General features: G+C 44.0%; 1 protein-coding gene across 1 annotated transcript in view; it reads left to right on the top strand.

Annotated features, from left to right (window-relative positions):
• Positions 1–19,030, top strand: part of epha4a (eph receptor A4a) — a 32,696-nt gene extending 13,666 nt beyond the window's left edge. Inside the window, 15 exon segments of the mRNA XM_030775918.1 lie at positions 4,222–4,377; positions 6,944–7,011; positions 7,013–7,280; positions 8,756–8,880; positions 10,557–10,716; positions 11,271–11,382; positions 13,582–13,640; positions 13,921–14,034; positions 14,262–14,447; positions 16,688–16,749; positions 16,879–17,088; positions 17,451–17,627; positions 17,788–17,981; positions 18,284–18,442; positions 18,916–19,030. Coding sequence (XP_030631778.1) covers positions 4,222–4,377; positions 6,944–7,011; positions 7,013–7,280; positions 8,756–8,880; positions 10,557–10,716; positions 11,271–11,382; positions 13,582–13,640; positions 13,921–14,034; positions 14,262–14,447; positions 16,688–16,749; positions 16,879–17,088; positions 17,451–17,627; positions 17,788–17,981; positions 18,284–18,442; positions 18,916–19,030 — 2,165 coding nt within the window.
• The last annotated feature ends 3,470 nt before the right edge of the window (positions 19,031–22,500 follow it).

Below are 22,500 nucleotides of genomic sequence, written 5' to 3'. Positions count from 1 at the left end.
GTTAAACTGTCCCTCAGGCCAGTGTCTGGCCCTAGACCGAGTAGCTATGTTCTGGTACCATCCACCGCGGGCGACCGGCGGGCTGGACCAGAAGCTATGGGGAGATGAATGGGGACAGAGTTAGGATGTGTAGATTAAAACCCGTGAGTTTTGACATGGGCTAGACCTTTAAGTGACAAATTGTCCTCTGCGGGCCTAAAACGAGATCAATCAACGTTGCCTCGCACGCTGGCGCAGGGTGGCGCGTTAGCATGCAGCCGACGACGCTGCGCCAGTGCTGCAGTCGTCTCTTGTGATCATGGGCTCGACAAGCACTGTTTTCATCAGTCATTCGAGACGTAATTAATAAGCAGGTGAGGGAGGTAATGGATCGATGGCTGAATCACAGTGTTTGTGCTGGAGGTCTAGAATGATAATGATCTCTCTCTCTCTCTCTCTCTCTCTCTCTCTCTCTCCGTATCTCACTCAGGTGTGTGTACTAATCAGGGAAAATAATCCGAATTGCATCCAAACGCAAGGAAAACTTTGTAAGGTTCAATAAGTGATTGAAAGTATTTAAGGAAAAGGAGAGTATTTGAAAAAAATATCACATTCTCAAATCCAATACTCAGAATCATATCATATGCATGTTGTCTTATTTCTGTCATTAAAAATGCAAAGCCAGCTTGAATTAAAGTATTTATTGCATGCCAGTGCCTAAGGTTAGAGAAGACGCGATTAGAAAATGTCTCAGAAATGCCTGCATCACTCAGGTATTGTTGCGTAACAATAAGGGCAACTTAAATTCTCTGTGTGTCTGTGCGTGTGTGTGTGTGTGTGTGTGTGTGTGAGAGAGAGAGAGAGAGAGAGAGAGAGAGAGTTGTTGTGTGTGTTGATGGTGAGGGGATTTGTTCTCTTTATTACTCACCTCAAGCAGTGGCTACAGAGATAAGAAACTGTCATAAACGTGTCATAAATGCATTAGTCTTTGGGCTAGATAAGACTACTGGTCCTGCTCTACTTTCCCTGCTGTCAGCAGGTCAGGAAGATTGACAGAACCAGGAAGAGAGACAAAGAAAGAGAGAGAGAGAGAGAATAGTCTTTGTTTATAGTCTCTGTTTAAACATCTTATAAGACGTGGATATAGGAAAGTATTTGTTCTGGGGGAAAATGGATACAGCAGTGTTTGAAGCCCCTGTCTGTCTGACTGTTAATCAGAATCTGGGAGAGAAGCCAGCCCATCTGACAAGCTCCATAATTTACTCAATATTTCACTCAATTTCACTGCTGTTTTTCCTCTGTTGTAAAACTGTGAGCGTATTAAATGCATGTAAATTCAGAGTGCGTTGAGGAGTGAGGGGAGAATGTCTTCTTGTAGTCGTCTCTCTGCTGAACAACCCTTAGGTTAACACAAAATTCAGCATGTACCACCGACAGAAATTATGAAAAGAGAGAAATGGAGAGACTCGCCTAAGCAGAAGTGTGCTTGTATCTGTGTGTTTGTGTGTGTGGGTGTGAGGGAAACAGAGTGTGTAAGTACTTGCCTGAGAGAGAAACATAACCTGGCAGTGATAAATCAGTTTAGAATTTCCAAAAGGACACACACAGTCGCAAGACCACCCAATGTCAAACTGCTCTCTCAAGTGCTTTCTCTGTCTCTCTCTCTCTCTCTCTCATACACACACACACACACTCACACGTAACTTTCTTTTATACACAGTATTCCTATCTTGTATGTTTTTGTGAGATGTACCCAAAAAGAGAGTAGTCTTTGATGTTTTTGTTTATCCATAAGATTATCGAGGTCTCTGTGTATCTGCCCGAGCATTGTCAGATTACACTGCATTCACTGCCATTGTTTTGTCTCATGACTGCCTCTCAGCACATACATATAAGCACACATACCTTCTGAAAAGCCATAATTCATTTCCATTCTACCAAATCACAAAGTCCTGAACAGCCTTTGTCTTTGGCTCCACCCTAGTCTTTTCTTCAGACAGAGGACAACAGGTGAATGGCCAGTCTTAAATCTATAAACTGCATGCTCTGGGAAGCCTTCTCTCCCTCTGTTCTGCTCTCCTGTAAGGGGGGGTCATTGTTCTAGCAGAGGGTGTGTGTGTGTGTGTGTGTGTGTGAATAACAGGCCAAAGGCCTTGTAATTACGTCTCTATTATTAGAGCACCAGAAAAGCTCATCAGTTCAATCCTCACAGCACCTCACACAATGAGACCACGTTTGTTCAGGCCAGTGGTCAGAGACCAGGGAATGCCCCAGGAATCATAGTTCCCCAATGGTGACCAGGACTTTGGTGAGTTGACTTCAGGGTAGAAGCAGCAGAAAGGGGTGGGGGTGGTTGGAATTACTGGACAGCTGGGTGACATCCACGAAACGCAGCTAGATAAACAGCCAGTGGATGAGATAAGGAAAACTACTGAATATGCCAACACGCTCTCTCTCTCCCGCTTCTCTCTCCCTCTCTCTCGCCCCTACACGGACAAGCACATTTAACCATACGCACACACACACACACACGTGCATGCAGCCAACACGCAGTCAATAACCCCCCACACCCACCTCCTCTCCTCTCCAGACCACTTCCCAAGCATCCTAAGTAGCATCTCCAATTAACTCTCTCTATTATCTTCTCTTAAAGTGAACCAAAGATGATCAGAAGGTGCCCTTTTCTCTTTCTCTTCTCTTTCCCCTTCAACGCACGTCCACAAAGCGCACCATCCTCGAAAAGGTCGTGACCCGAGGCTATATCCGGGAACCCTCGAGGGGTCTCTTTCTGTCCCTCCATCACTTCCCTGTTGCTTCTTTATGGATTTTTTTTTGTTGTTTGAAAGATGACAAAAATGCGGTAATCTCTTTTCAAGTTGCCACTGAGACTTCAAATTCAGTCACTCCTCTCATCAAGCGTGCTATTGCCAGTGATTGCAAGTGATTGGTTCCTAGCCAATGTGTGATAGAGGGATACAAACAGTGAGATAGATGTAAGAGAAGGTGGAGGATCCCTGGGGTGGGGACTAATCTACCTCCTGGGCTCCTGTCACTTTGTGTGATTAAAAGAAGAGAAAAGGAGGGAGAGGTCAGAGAAGAGAGACGCTTCTTGAGAGCGGTTTGTATCTCGAGGGACCTCTTAACCTTCTGCTCTTGCTTTGTCTCTGATGTTTGTATCGGTCACAACTGTAGCTTTCCTTTTTCTTTTTTTTTTTTTGACGCCGCATCTGATAGTTTTCGGTGTCTTGTATCTCTTTTCGGAGCTGATCCGGGAAATTCAGTAGTTCAGCCCTGATGACTCCAAAAAACGTTGTTCTCTTGTAGGATCTCATACTGAAAATCTTTTTTATCCCCATGTTTGGTTTTTCATCTTAAATATTCTAAACTGGGCACCTATAGCAATAGGCCTCCTTAGTAATAGCTGTGAAATGGAAAAATACATAAATCAATAAACTCAAAGATGGAAGTCATAAATAGTCTTGCTTTGTACATGTACAAATGTTATCTGTGTTTGTGTTAGGTATCGATGGCACTGTAAAACGTCAATAAAAGAGCTCAAAGCATTCCTTCGTCTCTGTCACCGAAATAGGAAATGTTGGTATGTGTGTGTGTGTGTGTGTGTGTGTGTGTGTGTGAGAGAGAGAGAGAGAGAGGGAGAGAGAGAGAGAGAGAGAGAGAGAGAGAGAGAGAGAGAGAGATGGTGTTAAGTAAAACGACAGACTGGAGGGGAAACAGTATGAGGAGTTGAGATACTTGAATGATAGATAAGGTAAGGAAAGCCAGAGAGAGAGACAGAGAATCTCTGTGCAGTGATGTCAGTGTGAGGGTGTGAGGCAGACTAGGAGAGGGCTCGGTGTTAGGCTTAAAGGCAGAGTGCATTCCTAGAGTATCGCTTCTTCTGCTAATTAGAGTGTCATAAACCGCGGCTCTCTCATTCAAACATTCCTCACCACTCCCATGGAGGCCCAGTGTGCCGGCCTGGAAACCAGCACAACACCACAAACAAAAGGGCCAAACTTTATGGGAGATGGTGAGAAATTTAAAAAAAAAAGGGGGGGTAGGAAGAAGAAGTATAAACAAGGAACTTTTGATTTGTTTAGTGGAAAAGCAAATGAGACTATAAAAGTCTTAAGTATACGTTTGAAAAGAATTCCTGATAATGACTAGTTGCACAATTTGTACCAATTATGTCATTAATCTCTCTCTCTCTCTCTCTCTCTCTCTCTCTCTCTCTTTCTCCAGCCTGTAAGATTGGTTACTACAGGGCTCTGGCTACAGATGACAGCTGTTCTAAGTGTCCCTTGCACAGTTACTCCGTGAGAGAGGGCTCCACGTCCTGCGTCTGCGACAAAGGCTTCTTCCGCTCGGAGACTGACCCAGCCTCCATGGCCTGTACCCGTATGTACAAACTCCTGCTCTCTTCAAAAACACCCAGCACTCATATGCTCTTAAAAACTAGTCTCAGAAAGTGTGTAGTGGTTTTAAATGTACACATAGTCATACGGCTGAGCCAACCTCTGTTCATTACCTGTTTCAATTAAACATGTGCGGTTTTTGCAACGATCTATAGGGTTTTAGTGTAAGCTAGATTTATGAAATGTTCCAGAGTAACAGCCAGTCACCAAGCTGAGTTTGAAGAGTTTAGCCTGAGTGAAAGCTGAGATAAATGTGTATTAGTGCGTCCAGACAAAGCCTGGTCAGCTGGAGTGAGCAGAGCTGCTGATAACCTTCATGTCACGCCACATCTGTTCAGTTCCCATACCACTTTTAGCCCCCCCCCCCCCAAAAAGAAAATCAGGGAAGATAACATAGCTAGATTCTAAAAAAAGAAAAAACAAAGGCGTCTTCATTTGCATGGACTTTTTTTCAACTTTATATGTAGTCATCTTTGTGTGTATGGTATGTTTTGTATTCTGGTTTAAGGAGTGTGTTTGCCCTGGGGTGAAGAGACGTTGGTGAGATGAGTAGTCTAGGGAAGCGTGTGTCCTGGATAAGGCTGAGTAGACATTCGTGTCAGTGCTCTAGGTGAATCAGTCCGATGACTTCAGTGTTCAGGTCGTAAAGAAGATAGAGACCTACACCCGAGGGCCCTGAGTCAACACGCCACAGCTTTGAGGGATGACATAGAGTTAATCATAATGTTCTCAAAGGAGAAAAACACACACACACACGCACACACACATACAGGAATAACAAGGTCTTTTTTTTTCTCCGTTGCATGATGAATATGTGTTAAACGGCAGAGAGAGGAAGAGAGGGTCAGAGGAGAGCTGGGCCAGATGTGGCCGTGCTGTTTGCCCTAATGGGATTGTCAGATCTCTTCTGATCTGTATGGCAGACACAGCGTAGGGGTAGGGGTGGGGTGGGGGGGGGGGGGACACTCCTATACTAGAACCACTATAATACTTATTATGTTATGACATCTGGGCATGCAAACACATGGTTAGATTTAGAGTAATTATACAGTCGCCTTTCCCTCTATCTGTCTTTTTCTCTTTCTTCCTTCCTTCCTTCTTTCTCTCCTTCTTTCTTTCTTTCTTTCTTTCTTTCACTTTCATCTCCTTTTTAACTACTATTTCTTCCGCCACTCGATGTATGAAGCACCACTCATAAGCCCTCTCCGTTCTCTCCCCCGTTTCTCCACTTTCTTAAATTTGACTATTTCACTTCTTTAAGTCATATCTCTCTGCCCTCTTTTCTTTGAAGCAGCCTGTTTTTCACTCAATCCTCAAAAAGGGCAAATGTGAGAGATTGTGATAAAAAAAAAAGAGTAAGAGAGATTGAGAGAGAGAGAGAGAAAGAGAGAGGGAGATGGAGAAGGAGAATTAAAGAGAAGTCACCCCATTACAGTCAGTACGATGAACCTCTCTCTCACCTCACCGTATTAAAATGCAGTGAAGCTGGTAGACTTAATCAGCCGCTGTCAATCAGAGAGGGTGGCACAGGGCCCACTGTGGGAGAGTTCAGGTCCTTCAGTGTCTACTGGGTGGCCAAAGGAGCTTCATACTTAATGCAAGTTAAATAGAGTTTAAAGACCGTTCACACTTAACATTCAGCCAGGAGCAATTCAGTCTAATCCAGACCTGGGTCAAAAATGTGTTTGAAGTACTTGAATGATTTAGAAGATAATGGTCCTTGGAAATCACTTTTTTTTTCCATATGAGGGTTTCAGAGACACAGAGTAAGTATGCTATTTCGCATATATTTGTGCAAGAAGCTAGTCGAACATTACGTCTTTGGAGAGATTGTTTGATGTAGATCCGTCAGCGGTTTTGAGAGCCAGCTCTTTCTACAACACCTGCTCCAGATCTACTCTGTGTTTGGAGAAGAAAATCTTCTTGTGCTTACAATTTCATGGTGACTCGTTTATGATTAACATAACGCGTCTCCGCTAAACCAGAAATGGCGTTGAGGGCAAACGAATTAGCATCCGTGAGATTCTTATCAGTGTCGCACTCAATTATGGAGATGCAATCACATCTCTCTCTCTCTCTCTCTCTCTCTCTCTCTCTCACTCCCTCCCATTCTCCTCTTGTTCTCTTTCTCTCTAGCCCCAACCATCAGCTTTTCTCTCTTTCTCATGGGGAGTGTGTCTTTCTTGCAGAGCAAACTTTATAAGCTGCCTGTGGTTCTAGCTTGTCATAAACCTAATTATCCCCTAAATTCAGCACTGCCTGGTTTACAAAGACACCACAGAGAAAAACATCCTCATACCCACAGACATCACTGACTATATTACATGATCATCCTTTTGCGCTCACAATGGATGACTGCATGAATAAATTAGGAGGATTTTTTTTCCCTCTGTATTCAAAATTCTGTGTACACGACTAGGACCCAAATATGAAAATGTACATTTGATGAATATGTAGAATATGCATTTTCCTCTTTCTTAAAAAAAGGTGTGTTTTGTGGTATCTTCGTAGGGTATATTTAAAGGTCTGTTATATTTTTCTCACTGCAGAACCTCCCTCAGCTCCTCAGCACCTCATCTCCAATGTCAACGAGACGTCGGTCAACCTGGAGTGGAGCCCCCCCCGCCTCCTCTGGCGGTCGGCAGGACCTGACATACAACGTGGTGTGTAAACGCTGCGGATCGGACGGCCAGAGGTGCCAGGCCTGTGGGAACGGGGTCCACTTTTCCCCCCAGCAGCTGAGCCTACGCTCCACCAGGGTTTCCATCAATGACCTACAGGCCCACACCAACTACACGTTTGAGATCTGGGCTGTCAATGGAGTATCTCAACAGAGCCCTGGACCAGAACAAGCTGTGTCTGTCACCGTGACCACCAACCAGGCTGGTGAGTGTGTGTGTGTGTGTGAGTGTGTGTGTGTGTGTGTGTGTGTGTGTGTGTGTGTGTGTGTGTGTGTGTGTGTGTGTGTGTGTGTGTGTATGTGTGTGTGTTAATGTTTGTCATGTTTGTAACGGGGGAAATGCAGTTGAATCTGTATGGATTTTTGGTTCTTGTGTTACCACGATGCAGATGTAATAGGAATATGCGTAGCAGCGTGTTTTAATGCAGTGATCAGAGAGAGAGAGAGATGGAATTACTGCTTAAACTAGGTCAGCATGGCAGACGTGAGATCTCCTTCAGGAAAGAGATCTATTTCTCGTCAGGTTTAAGACGTCTCTCGCCGTACATGACAAAAACTGATTATTTCAATAAGCCATGCATGGCTATGAGGGTGTTTGTGTGTGTCTGCATACGTGCAGTCCTACATGCACAATGTATAGTACAACGTATGTCTCCCTGGCCATGTTTGTTTGTGCTGAGTGGTCTGTAAAGTTTTACAGGGTGTTTAATTTCAGGTTGTAGAGGAAGTGTGAGGCAGGAAGGGGCTTTGTGTGTCTGGCCTTGGAGGTGGGGACTTTAAGACCCTCTCTATCCCTTTGCTTGCTCTCTCTCTCTCTCTCTCTCTCTCTCTCTCTGTTCTCTCCTCCTCCATCTCTCTGTTATTGTCTTTGGAAGCTCTCTCAGTAATTACAGCCACACCTGTCAGTGTGTACTTTAGACAGTTTGTCCTGCTTTTTGACTTGCTCTGTCTCTGACCTGTCTTTATGACCATATAGAACCATAGGTCTTTTATGAGCTGTCCACAGCACAGCAGAGAGAAAGAGAGAGAGAGGGAGAGAGAGAGAGAGAGAGAGAGAGAGAGCAAGAGAGAGAGAGCAAGAGACAGAGAGAGAAAGAGAGAGAGAGAGAGACAGAGAGCATTGCCTCAAGGGCCTCTTTTAGTCCTCGCCATGGATACAGTCACATCCATAAAGCCATATAGATTACAGATAAGCTTGTGCTGTGTAGATTCGTATATCAATGGATTTGTTGTAATACTAAAGTTGAGTTATGAAAGAGAATAAAAGACAGCGAATGGAGTTACCACGCTGATAAACCAGAGATGTAGGCCACAGTTTTGCTACATCAGCCTTTTGTGACTAAACTGAAACTCACATCCATCACGTTTTGCTGTAATCGATGCAGTCTGTCAAGGAGGAGCTTGCTTAACTTCTGACGCTTTGAGATTTTCTCCTCGTCTTTGTGTAACAGCAAAAAAAGTCTGTGTTGAGAATGATTTCTTGGTATATGGTGCCATTGGGTTTGTATTACTCTGAAATGTGACCAGAAACAACTATAAAAGAACTGTTTTGGAGGTGGGGGGAGTTGGGGAGCGGAGGGGGGGGGGGTGACTTCTAGCAACACTAAGCCTTTTTCATTCTCTTCTCCCACCATTTCTCTCCCTCTCTCTCTCTATCCCTTTTCTCTATTTTTTTCTCCAGCTCCCTCTCCAGTTACATCCATCCAGGCCAAGGACATCACCAGACATGCTGTGTCCCTGGCATGGCAACAACCTGAGAGACCCAATGGGGTCATCCTGGAGTATGAGGTCAAGTACTATGAGAAGGTGAGATGCCTTTTGGGAATCGTAGTTCACAATTCAATGTTTGGCATGGAAGAAACTTCTTCAATCTAACGGCAGGAGGTGAAATGCCTCAGAAGAGAAATGCCTATTGGGAAATGTAGTTTAAAGCTCAAGGTTAAGCTCAGACCCCAGACTCCTACGCACGCACGGCGGGAAGTCATGAGTGTCGGCGTATGAAGTTGCTGCATGAGGTGGATGGATTAATAAAAAGGAGGAGTGTGCCGAGAAGGCACGGGGCAAGATGAGAGAAAAGACTGAGGATGAGACTCCTCTTCTACTCCTCTCTTCTCCTCTCTCCCCACTGCGTTCACTCTGTTTGGCCCAGTGATTACAGAGCAGCCGTGGTCAGATTCCATTCTCACACGCTGGGTTTTTCCACAAGAAACACGGCACTCAGACATACACACACACTCGCAAACACACATGCAAGAGTACTTGTTCCGCACTCCAACATCCACAAGAGAGGCATTAAGACACATTAAAAAAAACCCACAGAAAAAAAAGGTTCTTTGCTTTTTTTGCTTCGTGTCTGTTGGAATGTAGCAGTACTAGAGGATAATTGTGAGGAAATATGTCCAGGTTACACCCATAGGAAAGAGAACTAAAAAGATATTGGCCTCTTCTGAACCTAATGGATTTGATATAATTCTCTTGGAAAAGTTAGTTTTCCAAATCCTAAAGGGAGCAGCAGGGTTTTTTGTTTTTTTTTACCATGGCAATGTGTTTTCTATTTTTATTATCATTATTTTTTTTTCTTCCATGGAAGTTTCTCTGTTTCATCCAAGGTTTTCTCGACTTTGTTGGACGGCTCATTCTAAAGAAATTGACACAATCGATTTAGTTTTGTATGAAGTTGGATCGTTGGCAGTACAAACTTAATGGGGTCACCTTCAACTCAAGCGAAAAAACACAGAACTCTCCCTATGGTCATTTGAATAACTCAGCGTTTATATATCACAGACTTTGTCCTCACAGTCATTGCCCTGTGATACATAAAACCCCTTTTGGATGAGATAAACCTGCACAATTAACTCTGGGCCATAAAAACACAAAATCTAAAATACGTGGAAAGTGCCTTGTATGAGTAATCAAATTAACGCTTACACACGCGGCGAGACTATGGCCAAGATCAATGTTATGTGAGAGTCCAGAATGTTCCCATTGCCAAACATATCTCTCTGCCCATACTGCTAACAGTACAAAGATGTGACAGAACGGTCCTGCAGAGACTGCCTATGTGTCTGCCATTTCACACACCTCCCATTCTCCTGTCAACCTTGTATACTGTCAGAATAGCAATACCACACACTTTATAGCGTCATTCTGGTCCACTTTATGGTGTGTATTAAAGCATTATATTTTATCACTCAGCCTTGCTCTTTTGTTTATAATACTTTATCTTAACATTTGTATAATTGTGCTATTACTGGTTCTGTGTATATGTAAACAGATTATATCAGTGTATTGTTTTATGAAACATTAAAAAGCTGGGCCAACTTATGTTCTGGAATACTTGGAGAGCTATTTTATAATCTTTTGTAGATATATCTTTGTATCTAACTGAGTGTTTGTTCCTGATAAACTTTCTGAGAAACAAAACACATTATCTGTGACACTGGCTTTTTTTTTTTTTTTTCCGATCTCTCTTATCCAATCAGGATCAGAATGAGCGCAGCTACCGAATAATGAAGACTTCATCTCGTAGTGCTGACATCAAAGGCCTGAGTCCGCTCACCTCATACGTGTTCCACGTCCGTGCTCGCACCGCGGCCGGATACGGAGAATTCAGCGCACCTTTCGAATTTATGACCAACTCAGGTATGGCTGTCTGTGTGTGTGTGTGTGTGTGTGTGTGTGTGTGAACATGTGTGTAAGAACAGGCCGTCAGTCTTTGTTCACTTAATTAGAGACTGGAGTGTTGAGTTTTAAGGTAGATCACACGGACGCAGGTGGAAAAAAACAGATTTTAAGAGGCGTAATTACAACACATTTTGTTACATGCTTTTAAAACCTTTTACGATGGTGATTTTGTTTGTTTAGGGCATAAAGTCACTCGCACTCATTTACTCGCAGTGCTTAAACGCAAACTTAGAAACAAAGCAAATGTTTGGAAGGAGAATGTAGTTTGAGCACTAGGATTAAAAACAAAGGAATCCTTAAGAGGGGAATTCCCATAACTGGGGCGTAAAGTTTTTTTTGGCAATTCTGGAATGATTCTTAGTGTAGCACAGAAGTCTGACTGCTTTTGTCTACACTGTGGGTTTTAAAAGAACGTCTTTAAAGTCAACAAAACAAAAGCAAAATTAAATAAAGTCAAAAAAGCAGTTTCTTAAAACATATCTAATTCTATGTTTTTCCTTCAATTTTCGTAGTCCCATCGCCTATCATTGGTGATGGAGCGAACTCTACTGTGCTGCTGGTCTCAGTGATTGGCAGTGTGATCCTTTTGCTTATCTTCATCGGAGTCTTCATCATCAGCCGCAGGTAAGTTTTTCCAGTCTTCTTCGGTATTTTCTGGAACTGACTCCATCTTCCCATCTCCCTCACCTCTCTTTCACCCTGTCCATCAATCCGTATCTCTCTCTCAATCTATCTTTTTCAAACCTCGCTTTTTTTTTTTTTGCTCTTCCCACCGCTGCCTGTCCATCATCGTACCTCTGCTGGCACTCACTCTCCCTTCCCATCAACCTACCCTTCTTTCCCCACCCCCCACCCCCCCCCTCCCTCTCTCTCTCTCTCTCTCCCTCTCCCTCTCTCTCTCTCTCTTTCCTGCAGTGCTAGCAGTGGCTGCTTCTGGCTGTATTATGACAGACCAGTGGCAGCTCTGACTTATTAAAGTCTCTGCGGTCTTGGTATAGTCCTATGTGCTGTGTGTGTCTCAGTCCACAGGGAGTGTGTTCTGTTCTTCTATCCCCTAGAGGAGTCATGAGTGTGTGTGTGTGTGTGTGTGTGTGTAGTGTCGAATCTCCTCTGGAGCAGCTATCACACTCCCACAGGCAAAATGTCACTGTTGCCGTGTCCTAATCATACAACTCTTTCTCGCTCTTGTCTCACAGACACACACACACACACATACACACTGTCCGTTTGTTAGAGCATAGCATTACTACAGACCCTCTCAGTGATCATTAGGACGTGGAAAATGCAGTTATAGAGGATTTATCGTCATCTAAACTGCTTTTAAAGTTGTCGTCGGTTCTCGACAAGCGGCTCGATTCGAATGGCATTTGCTGTTGTATCATTACCATGATAATAATCATCTCTCAGACCTTTCTCTTTTCCTGAGGAGAGCCATCGTCTCTTCATTCAACCTGAAAATAACTATCAGCACCTAATGAATGGGAGCATTGTTTTCTCTAAGCACCCAATAAGCACTTCCTCAGGAGAGTCCACACCTCTACGGCAGTTTAGGCTCCTCTCACCTGTCCCTTCCTCTTCGATATACCCTGAGGGGGGAGCAGGCTTGAGAATGGGAGGGGGGGGTTTATGGCCCGGCACAAAGGAGACAGCTTGTCACTCCAGCACTCGGATGACACGCCTGATAATCCGTTTGTTCCCAAAATAACGTCGGCTCTCCAAACTCCGAAGAAAAAAAAAAAAAAAAACAGGACCCGCTGTGCCGGCTTCTTCTCGTCAGCGCAGCCCCCTGCAGGCAAAGGCCTCTTTCCAGGCACGCCAGAGCGCTCAGGCGGAAAAGCTGAACCTTCTCCTTCTGTTCTACCTGTGGATATACTCCTTCCTCTATTCCCCACGTCCTTCTACCCCCCTCCTCCTCCTCCTCCTCCTCCTCCTCCACCTCCTCCCCCTCCTCCTCCTCCTCTTTCCTCGGGGAGCTTTTGTGGATGCCCAAGCGCACTAGAAAAACAATAACAACAGTGCTACATTCCTTCATCTGACCTGGGCCCAACCCCCCCTCCCCCGCCCCACCCCAAACCAGGTGACTCTGTTTGGTGCAGGGAAGTCCCATTCCAAAAATGGCCTCCTGTTCTTTTTTTTTCTGAACAGGCTGTTATCAGCCTCCCTCACCTCCTCACTGTGCTTTGCTCCACTGCACTGGGTGGGCCTGGGGGTGGCCTGAAGGTCAGCAGGTGACTGAAGGGGGAAATTGGAGAATTAGAGATGGGGCGGGGGTGCATAATGGTTCATTCATGGAAAGGTGAGCAGAGAGGAGGGGGGTGGGGGTGGGGGGTGGGGGGTGGAGGCAGTCGAACAGGAATCTGTAGAGGAGTGGGTTACTGTTTTGGATGAGCAGATTGCTTCTTTTGTGTGTGTCATCCACTATCTGCCTTTCTCTCTCTCTCTCTCTCTCTCTCTCTCTCTCTCTCCCCCTCTCTCCCTTTCCCTCTCCCTCCCTCTCTCTCTCTCTCTCTTGTTCTTTTTATTGTTTGAGTTGAGTTGGGATGAAAAACTGCTGGAACAGTGATAGTGATAAAGGATGGAGAGCTAACTCTACATAAGCTGTTGCATTTTTCATTTTATGACCCTTCCCCAGTGGAGAAACAGGTGGAGATGGCAGCGTTAAGCCTTTACCTACCACAGAGAGCAGAGACAGAACGGCTCCTCGCTGTCCTACACTGCTATCTGTATCAGCAAGGAAAGCTTTTGTTCTCAACACTCTCAGCTGTGCCCAGTCTCTCTGTTAAAACATCCTCTCTTCTCTCTCTCTCTCTCTGTCATCACCAGGAGGAGTAAATACAGCAAGGCCAAGCAAGACTCCGACGAAGAAAAACACTTACACCCAGGTTGGAATGCCCACTGAGACACACACACACCACACACACACACACACACAGATGTTAAGACATATGGAGATGAGAAGGGCCTATTCACAATTGGCATAGATACCATAGACCGATACACAGAAGTCATAGATTGAGTGTGAGAATGAACAACAGATGTGTATTTGCCTTGTTGTCTCTTACAATTTTCCCTCTTCTCTCTCTCTCTCTCTCTCTCTCTCTCTCTCTCTCTCTCTCTCTCTCTCTCTCTCTCTCGACCGTCCACCTCTCAATTGCTCCACAGGGGTCAGAATCTATGTGGACCCCTTCACGTACGAGGACCCCAACCAAGCCGTCCGTGAATTCGCCAAAGAGATCGACGCCTCCTGCATAAAGATAGAAAAGGTCATCGGCATCGGTAGGGAATCCTGTGTCTGTGCTTTACAAAACACAGTGTTTTTGTCAGTGTGAACTCAGGTATTTATATGGTCGCACAGCAACAGTTACAGAGCCGCTGTATCGCTGTTCAATTCATGTGATATTTATGACAAAAGAGAGATGTCTTCACAACCCTGTTTTATTTGTTTTGTTTTGTTTGGTTTATGTCGTAATAGCGTAATAATAACCCTAACTTAACCTTTGCAGGAGAGTTTGGGGAGGTTTGCAGCGGCCGTCTGAAGATGCCAGGCAAGCGAGAAATCTGTGTGGCCATTAAAACATTAAAAGCAGGATACACTGACAAGCAGAGGAGGGACTTTCTGAGTGAGGCCAGCATCATGGGACAGTTTGATCATCCCAACATCATCCGTCTGGAGGGAGTGGTCACCAAATGTGAGTACCGTGACCAGACAATCCGTGGTAGGACTATCCAGTACTTGATTTGAGTCAGAAAAATGTGGTAGGAGGGAGTACATTCTCAGGTTCTGATGCCTACATCTTGTTTTCTTCATAAATTCTGTTGTGTTTTGTGTGTGTGTGTGTGTGTGTGGAACAGAACACTCTCTCTCTCTCTAGACTTAATGAAAATCAAACAAGTCTTTTATAAGCAAGAAAGCCTTTGCCAGAGCAGATCTTGGCAGACTGGCTCATTGGACATTAAGACATTAAACATTGCTTTATTGATCAAAAGCATCCTCATATTTAAGTGTATTAAAAAAAAGTTTCAAAGCGCAGTCACTGTAAGGTCTTAACCGTAAATGCGTGTGACTACTTTGGCAAGCAAGGAGGCTGTTGCTGGGCTTCTGGGGAGTAGGAATAGACAGGAAAGAGCGTGACGAAGGAAAGGTCTCAGACTCGCTATATTGTGATGGTTCACTCTCTTGTCAGCCTTTTTAGCAGTCTGACAGGCATAGACAGCCAGGGAAATGATAAAAGAATGCGCGTGTTTTTTTTTTTATTTTGGAGGGGGGATTTTTTTTTTTTTTTTGAGAATGGCTGGGGTTCGCGTAAAAGAAAAAAAAAGGAGAGACCTTGAGCACACATGTGGACAACTGACTGGCCCTAGACTCCGCTTTAGACAGCCCAACTGGCAGATTCCTCCTTCAGCCTCCCAACCTACCCCCCCACACCCCCCACCACTCCAACTCAAAATGATGTATTAGCAAAGACGCTGCCAACAGATGGGTTACAGCAGAGAGGGAGAGAGAAAGACAGGGAGAATGTGTGTGTGTGTGTGAGAGAGAGAGACAGGGACAGAGAGAGAGAGAGCGAGAGAGAGAGAGAAGGAGAGAGAAAGAGGAAACAAATAAAAGAGAGAGCCGAGACATGCAGCCGCCATCTCATCCTGAAGTGGCCCTTCTAGCTCTCCAGTCTGATGTCTCTTGGCTTGCTTGTGGAGTTGTGTTGTTTGTATTAATAGCTCAAGCCAGTCATTCTCTCATATTTAAAAGCAGCACTGAAGAGTCTTCAGAATAACTGTTATTGTAAAAGACAATGGCTTCCTTCTTCCTCTTATTTATGTGGCTCCAGCAGCGGCAATTAAACACGTTAAGATACTAATGATGCTGAAAGCGCCCTAAATAAATAAAGCTAAAATGCCCACAAGCTACTGAGGGAGGGAGAGGATGTCAGCCATTTTAAAGCTCCTTAGGCACTATTCAGAGACAGACATGGTGGGTGCTGTCTTTGACACACTGCCAGTAAACTTAAGGCTCATTTTCATGATGAAACCACTGCTTGAATATTCAAATGATTCAGTCGAGATTGTTTGTGTGTGTGTGTGTGTGTGTGTGTGTGTCTGTCTGTCTGTCTGTCTGTCTGTGTGTGTGTGCTTGCATGCGTGATTGTGCTCTGTTGTAAACCTCTCACACAGCTCCCTCTCTGTCTTGTGTTACCATAGCGCTGCCTTGTCCTTGTATTGACTGGCAGGTAATTCTGGAATTCAGGCCCTGATAGCCTTGAGTAATGGGTCTATTCAGTAAACAAACACACACTCACACACACACTTACACACACACGCACACACAAAATATGCAAATAAGTTGGAGAAATGGGAGAGTGGGTGAGTGTGAGAACAGAGGAGGACCAGAATGCAAAAGTTCTCAGGCTTGATTGGGAAGTGTCACTCAAACTTGCTGCTGTGTGCAGAGAGCACAGACTGTCCTAGAAGAGCATAGTCACCCTTTCACCAACTGTTGTCCTCTCTATGATCTTCTCATCTGTTTGAAGTAAACAGGGCACGGGTACATGAATTTCCATTTAAAAAGATTACTAAAAAAAAAAACAAAAAAAAAAACAAACAGATGAACGTCATTGTGTCTTTTTATTTTTTTATTTATTTTATTTTTTTTTTACAAATTTTTCTCTGGCCTCTGTGACCGGAATGATTGCAATTTGTGATTGTGGCAACAGTGCGGACTGGTTTTTCAAAAAACATGTTTGTTTGGCAGATGATGAAAACAACTGTTGAAGCTTCTCCAAGCTGTTTTGTTCTCTGTTCTATCACCGGCATTGAATAGTTCAAAGCAGTCCTGGCCTTCTGTCAAACTCTGTCTTAGAATATGAAATACTATAATCCTATGGCTCTGTTTTAGCTCTGGAGAGTGGGTTTAATTGATATGTAACTCTTACAGGTAAACCAGTCATGATCATTACTGAGTACATGGAGAATGGATCTCTGGATGCTTTCCTGAGGGTAAGTTATTCATTCCCGAAATGAACGTTTATCGGTTAGACATGCAATACATTTCCTCATTTTCCTGTGATAAATGACGTACCCATGTATGTATGAGGCCGGTCTCTTGTTCTTGCATTGCCTTCACAGAAGAACGACGGTCGTTTTACGGTTATCCAGCTTGTGGGAATCCTGCGTGGTATCGCCTCGGGAATGAAGTATCTGTCGGACATGAGCTACGTCCACCGCGACCTGGCGGCACGGAATATTCTGGTCAACAGTAACCTCGTGTGCAAAGTGTCTGATTTTGGCATGTCGCGAGTGTTGGAGGAAGATCCTGAGGCTGCGTATACAACTAGGGTAAGGTTCTAGAACATTCCCATCACTCTCCTGAATGTGACCTAAGACCCTGAGACTCACATTCAGTTTACTAATGATTGCGATGATGACTTTTATTGGTCAGTTTCTGAAATGGGCTGTAATGCATTGCTTGGCGTGTGACAGATAACTGACCAATGACACGTTTGGCATTTAACCTGCATGTGTGTGTGTGTGTGTCTTACTACGCGTAATCTTGTGTCAGTATTATCATCTTTGCCGTGTCCTTTTCATAACACTAACCCTTCTACAAGCACCGCTGTGCGGTGTGGTGCTTGTTCTGTGTGTGTGTGTGCGTGTGTGTGATTAACCCCAATGCACGTGTCTGCTGTGTCTTTTGAAAGGAAATAACGGGAACCTATCAATCACAGGGAGGAAAGATTCCCATTCGCTGGACGGCCCCCGAGGCCATCACTTACAGGAAGTTCACCTCTGCCTCTGATGTCTGGAGCTACGGCATCGTCATGTGGGAAGTGATGTCGTACGGAGAGCGTCCGTACTGGGACATGAGTAACCAGGATGTGAGTGGTCCTTTGACTCATGACTTCTCCAAATACACTATTGATTCATCAGTGATAGACTTGGAAAACTTAGTGCTGACTCTCTCTCTCTCTCTCTCTCTCTCTCTCTCTCTCTCTCTCTCTCTCTCTCTCTCTCGCTGTCCCCTCTTTTCGTATTCAGGTAATAAAGGCCATTGAGGAAGGCTATAGGCTGCCTCCACCCATGGACTGCCCTGTGTCTCTACACCAGCTGATGCTGGATTGCTGGCAGAAAGAGCGTGCTGAGAGGCCAAAGTTCAGTCAGATCGTCAACATGCTGGACAAGCTTATTCGCAATCCCAACAGCTTGAAGAGGACCGGAGGAGAGATAGCCAGGTGAGGCCCATCACTGTTCATGTCCTACCTGTATCCCAGTTTCATCTCCAGCTGAGGTGCTTCAGCCATCACAGTGTGTTTTACAGTATCACAATACAGTACATTGCACACAACATGACACTACGCTTTGGAACAGTGGATCGATGTTATGATGAATCTGCCTGTATCCTCACGTACTTCAATTCATCTTATTTTCCCCGTTCAAAAAATCCAACATCTGAATGCTTTGGTCAGTCTACATTTCCAGCTTGTTAAATCCTTTTATCTGAGTCGATCCACATTCTGGTTCTTTCCATTTCCAGACCCAACACCACCCTACTTGAACCCAGCAGCCCAGAGTTTTCCTCCCCTCTGGGTTCTGTAGCCGACTGGCTTCAGGCCATCAACATGGAACGGTACCGGGACAACTTCACGGCTGCTGGCTACACTACCCCTGAGGCTGTGGTCCACATGACGCAGGAGTGAGTCAATGAGTTTGCATTCCACTCGAGGCAAAATGTACAAGAGCTTTGAACTGAGTGTTACAGACCTGTTGCTCTTTTTTATGTGGAGTACAATGAATGTTTGCTTAAGGAAAACCGCACAAGTCCTGGCTTGACAGATAAGATCCCGAGTCATTTATCAATTCGTTGCCTCCGTTTAGCGTCTGAAATACAGCTTTTTCAGGACAGGGCTCTTGGATTCTCACACACCTTGAAATATTGCTTTTAGAAAGGTGAATAACTATGAGAGAAATCTCTGACTCCTGGATTTTGTCAATGAACTTGCTGGGATATCTGCACAGAAGAGGCATCTAGAGAATGAGGCTTGTCTTGTTACTCGAAGGTCTTTTGCTGGTCATCTTTTTGCACAGAAGAAGCATCTAGAGAATGAGGCATGTCTTGTTACTCGACAGTCTTTGCTGATCCTCTCTTTGCTCTGCTTTGTCATACAGAGATATGGTCAGGATAGGGATATCCTCCGCAGCACATCAGGACAAGATCCTTACCAGCGCACAGGGAATACTGTCCCAGATGCAACAGATACAAGACCGGATGGTTCCTGTCTGAACTTATCGACCGGAACACAAACTCAAAACATATATCTATATATATTTTTTTTTTGTTTTAAGGGAAATCCATTTACCTCATCCATGCACTTTAAAATTGAATTTTGAAAAAAAAAAAAAAAAGAAATAAAACAGCAAGCAGAAAAAGCGAACGGAGGAATAATACAGCACTTTTTCTCGATGCTATCCATCCCTGCCCTTTGACGAAAGAGGATTCAAATCACATATTACGATGAACTGGCAATGGTTCCGGAAGGCTCGTCTGCTTTGCCTCATACTTCAGTGGAACGAAGAGGGCATTTCTCTTTTTTTTCTTTTCTTTGTTTGTATGTGTTGATATGTAAATGTATAGACCCTTTGGGTTTTGTTTTTTCCCCTCCTTCTGCCGATTGCACCATTTTTTTTTTAAGCTGAGTCAGCCCTCCTGGCAGTCAAAGGGTGCAGTTACAACGATGGTGTCTGAAATGTAAAAATTTTTGGAGGACTTTTTTTTTTTTTTTTTAGGGGGGGGTTTTTTGGGTGTTTTGGCTCTTATCATGCTGTGGAGAGGTATTTATCTTCAGCACGTACAGCATGGAGTAGCTCTCTGATCCAGCTCTGGAAACACTCCAGCCCTCCCCACCCTTTGAAATGGAATATCTGTCTCCACTCCGCAATTCTCCTTGCTGTTCCACTTGGCTGGGAATTCATGCGCACTGCCTGGATTAGAACACGCTTCAAGTTTACATCTCTCTCCCTTCACCTCTGTCTCCATGGTCCCCCACCTCTTCTCTTTTTCTTTCTCACTCTTTCGCTTCATTTCCATCTCTCTCCATTGCTCTCTTTCTGGCTCTCTCACTCTCTCTTTTTCTCTCTCTCTCTCTCTTTCTGTCTGTCTCTCTCTCTCTCTCTCTCTCTCACTCACTCTCTCTCTCTCTGTCTTTTTGGAGACTGCTGGCAGCCTGTGAAATCAACACAGTGTCTCACTTACTGGAAGTTCCATCATCGCTGAGCTAAGGTAAGCCGACTGAAACAAGCTTGACCCGCTGTCCCACTTCCTCTCAACACCCCCTCTCTATTTTTCCAGTCATTAGACAGAGACTTATGAGTGATTAAATCCAGCACAGAGAAATAAGGAGGATCGTAAGAGAGAGAGAGACAGTAATCAGGAAAGTCATGTTTAGAAAACTGAGTGCCTCTCTTTGGCCTCTCAACAACTGTATAAACAGCAGTTTGGTTTATTTGAACATTTTGCTAATAGTGATTTTGTGTGTGTTTGGGTGTGTGTGTGCATGTGTGTGTGTGTGTGTGTGCGCGTGTGTGCACTTACATGTACTCGTGCTTGTGAATGGGAATGCGTATAAATTTGAGAATTTGTGAAAAAAATCTGTAATTCTCTTCTCACATGGATTATGTTTCTCTTTGTCTCTCCACAGTGTGATGTTAGCATGTCCTCACCGTAGCGCAGTCTTCCCACACAGTCAACCTCATGCGCATCTCACTGTGACTACACCTGCATTCACTCTTTTTGAAGGATGTGGGACAAGCACCGCAAATCCCAGGATCCCAAGCAAATGTCAAAGTCGTTCCACCGCAAAAGACAGAAAACAAACGACAAACAACCCACGGAGAAGCCCAGAGCCCCTTCACTTGTCTCTTACCAGATTCCGTCAATGATTAGAGCAATCTGGGGTTTTTTTTTTTTCTTTCTATTTTTTTTGTCTTTTTCATTTCACAGCTGCACAGCGAATGTCTGTGTACGCTTGTGACAGAATGTCTTGAAAAAAAAACTTGTGCTCAATGCGGGTTTGTGTGCTTTTTTTTTTTTTTTCCTCTTTGAAGGATGACAGATTGTTTTCAGAAAATAATAATAATAATAAAAAACAAAAAAGAACCGTGCGACGCGTGCTAAGACTAAACAGTGCTTGGTCACTGAAGACGTTAGAGGAGCTGTGTGTTGTATGCTACGGCACTGCTTTTTGCTACTTCTGCAAACAAATCCAATTCTAGTAAACTTATGTGAGTGATAGTGATAGTGAGTGAGTTATGTGAGACAGCGTGTGTGGAGTTCCCGAAGGCTAAGAAGTAGGAAAATATGAAGCTGATTGGAGTGAGTGGAAGTGGACTACAAAAAGAGGCACATTATTTGTACCTAAATAAAATTAAAAGAATGTTTCTATAAAAATTTAAAAAAAAAAGGAGGGGGGGGGAAGAGAAAGATTTTGGACTCTTTCTGTATGTCAGCAAATCGGTTATGTTGTTTCTCAAAGACTTTGTTTAATCATTAAATTCATTTCCTCAATGTGTTTTTCTCACATTTCAAAATTCATCTGACCTCTTTTTTTTGTTTTGAATCTTTTTGTATGTTTGTTTGTTCTGAAGTCATTTTTTTGGGGTTTAGTCTTTGAGGACCTGTATGGATTATGCAAAGAGCAAGGAGTTACATAGAATGTATTGTGCCAAACTTCTTAATGTAGTTTATTCTGGATGATCAAACTAACAAAATCATCACTTTCTCAGTTGATCTAGTCATAAATATTAATATTGTGCTTATTTGTGTCTATACTGTCATTTTTTTTTATGATTTTAGGTACATGAAACATGTCATTTATTTATGGTCTTTTTTTTATCTAGTTTGTAAATTGTAAAATAGAACTATGAAGAAAATAAATGATTGCCAAGTGCATTGTAATTAATGTCTTAAAAAAAAAAAAAAAAAGGTTCATGTGAATGATTCATTCAGATGGATTCCGCTCTAATTCCTAATTCAGATTCTTGAAAAGGTTAACTGTCTGGGCAACAATATGCTGTTGATGAAATGTGCTGAAGTATTTCCCCCCCACTTATCTGTCGGAAGGAGCGAAGCATCCATTCAGAGTCAGTTAAAGGGACATGAGAGGGTAATGGGAGAAGACTGTTGGCTCAACAGTCCCATGGTCACATAGCACCAACCCCGTTTGGCTGAGCTCGACACAAAATGGCGGAGATGGTCGAATCTCTCAACGACAGCATTTTTAAATTTTTTTTTGGTTGGGGGTGAGGATGGGGGCTGCACACCCTCCCCCCACCTCCCCCAGTCCGTCCCGTTCCCTCCTCCGTATTGGATCTTAGCGCTTGTGTAAACTGCTGTGCTGATTTTGAGAGTAAGCAGCTTGGCTAGGATAACCACCACATTAAAAAAAAAAAAGAAAAAAAATTCCCTTGAAGAACAATTTCAACAATCAAACGGTATTATACTGAGGCTGCAGCGCAGGGGCGGCTGGCTGCCTGGCTGCGAACGCCTGGGTTTCGTCAGGGCTCTTTTGTTTTTTTTTTTCCTCCTCCCCCCCCCTGTCCTTTCTATGCAGTGAATGGGTCGTAATACAGCCGCTTTGGCACAGCACTCACGTTTAATCAGTAAACATCTGTTTCCCACAACCCTTCCAGCCGCGATGATGGCTGATTGTGGAAAGTCCTTTGATAAATAAAGGGAGTTGGGGGGGGGAAAAAAAG

Source organism: Chanos chanos, chromosome 5, assembly GCF_902362185.1.
Source record: "Chanos chanos chromosome 5, fChaCha1.1, whole genome shotgun sequence".
Lineage (NCBI taxonomy): Eukaryota > Metazoa > Chordata > Actinopteri > Gonorynchiformes > Chanidae > Chanos > Chanos chanos.
The sequence above is the reverse complement of the archived record's forward strand: the minus strand, read 5'-3'. Positions and strand labels throughout refer to the sequence as shown.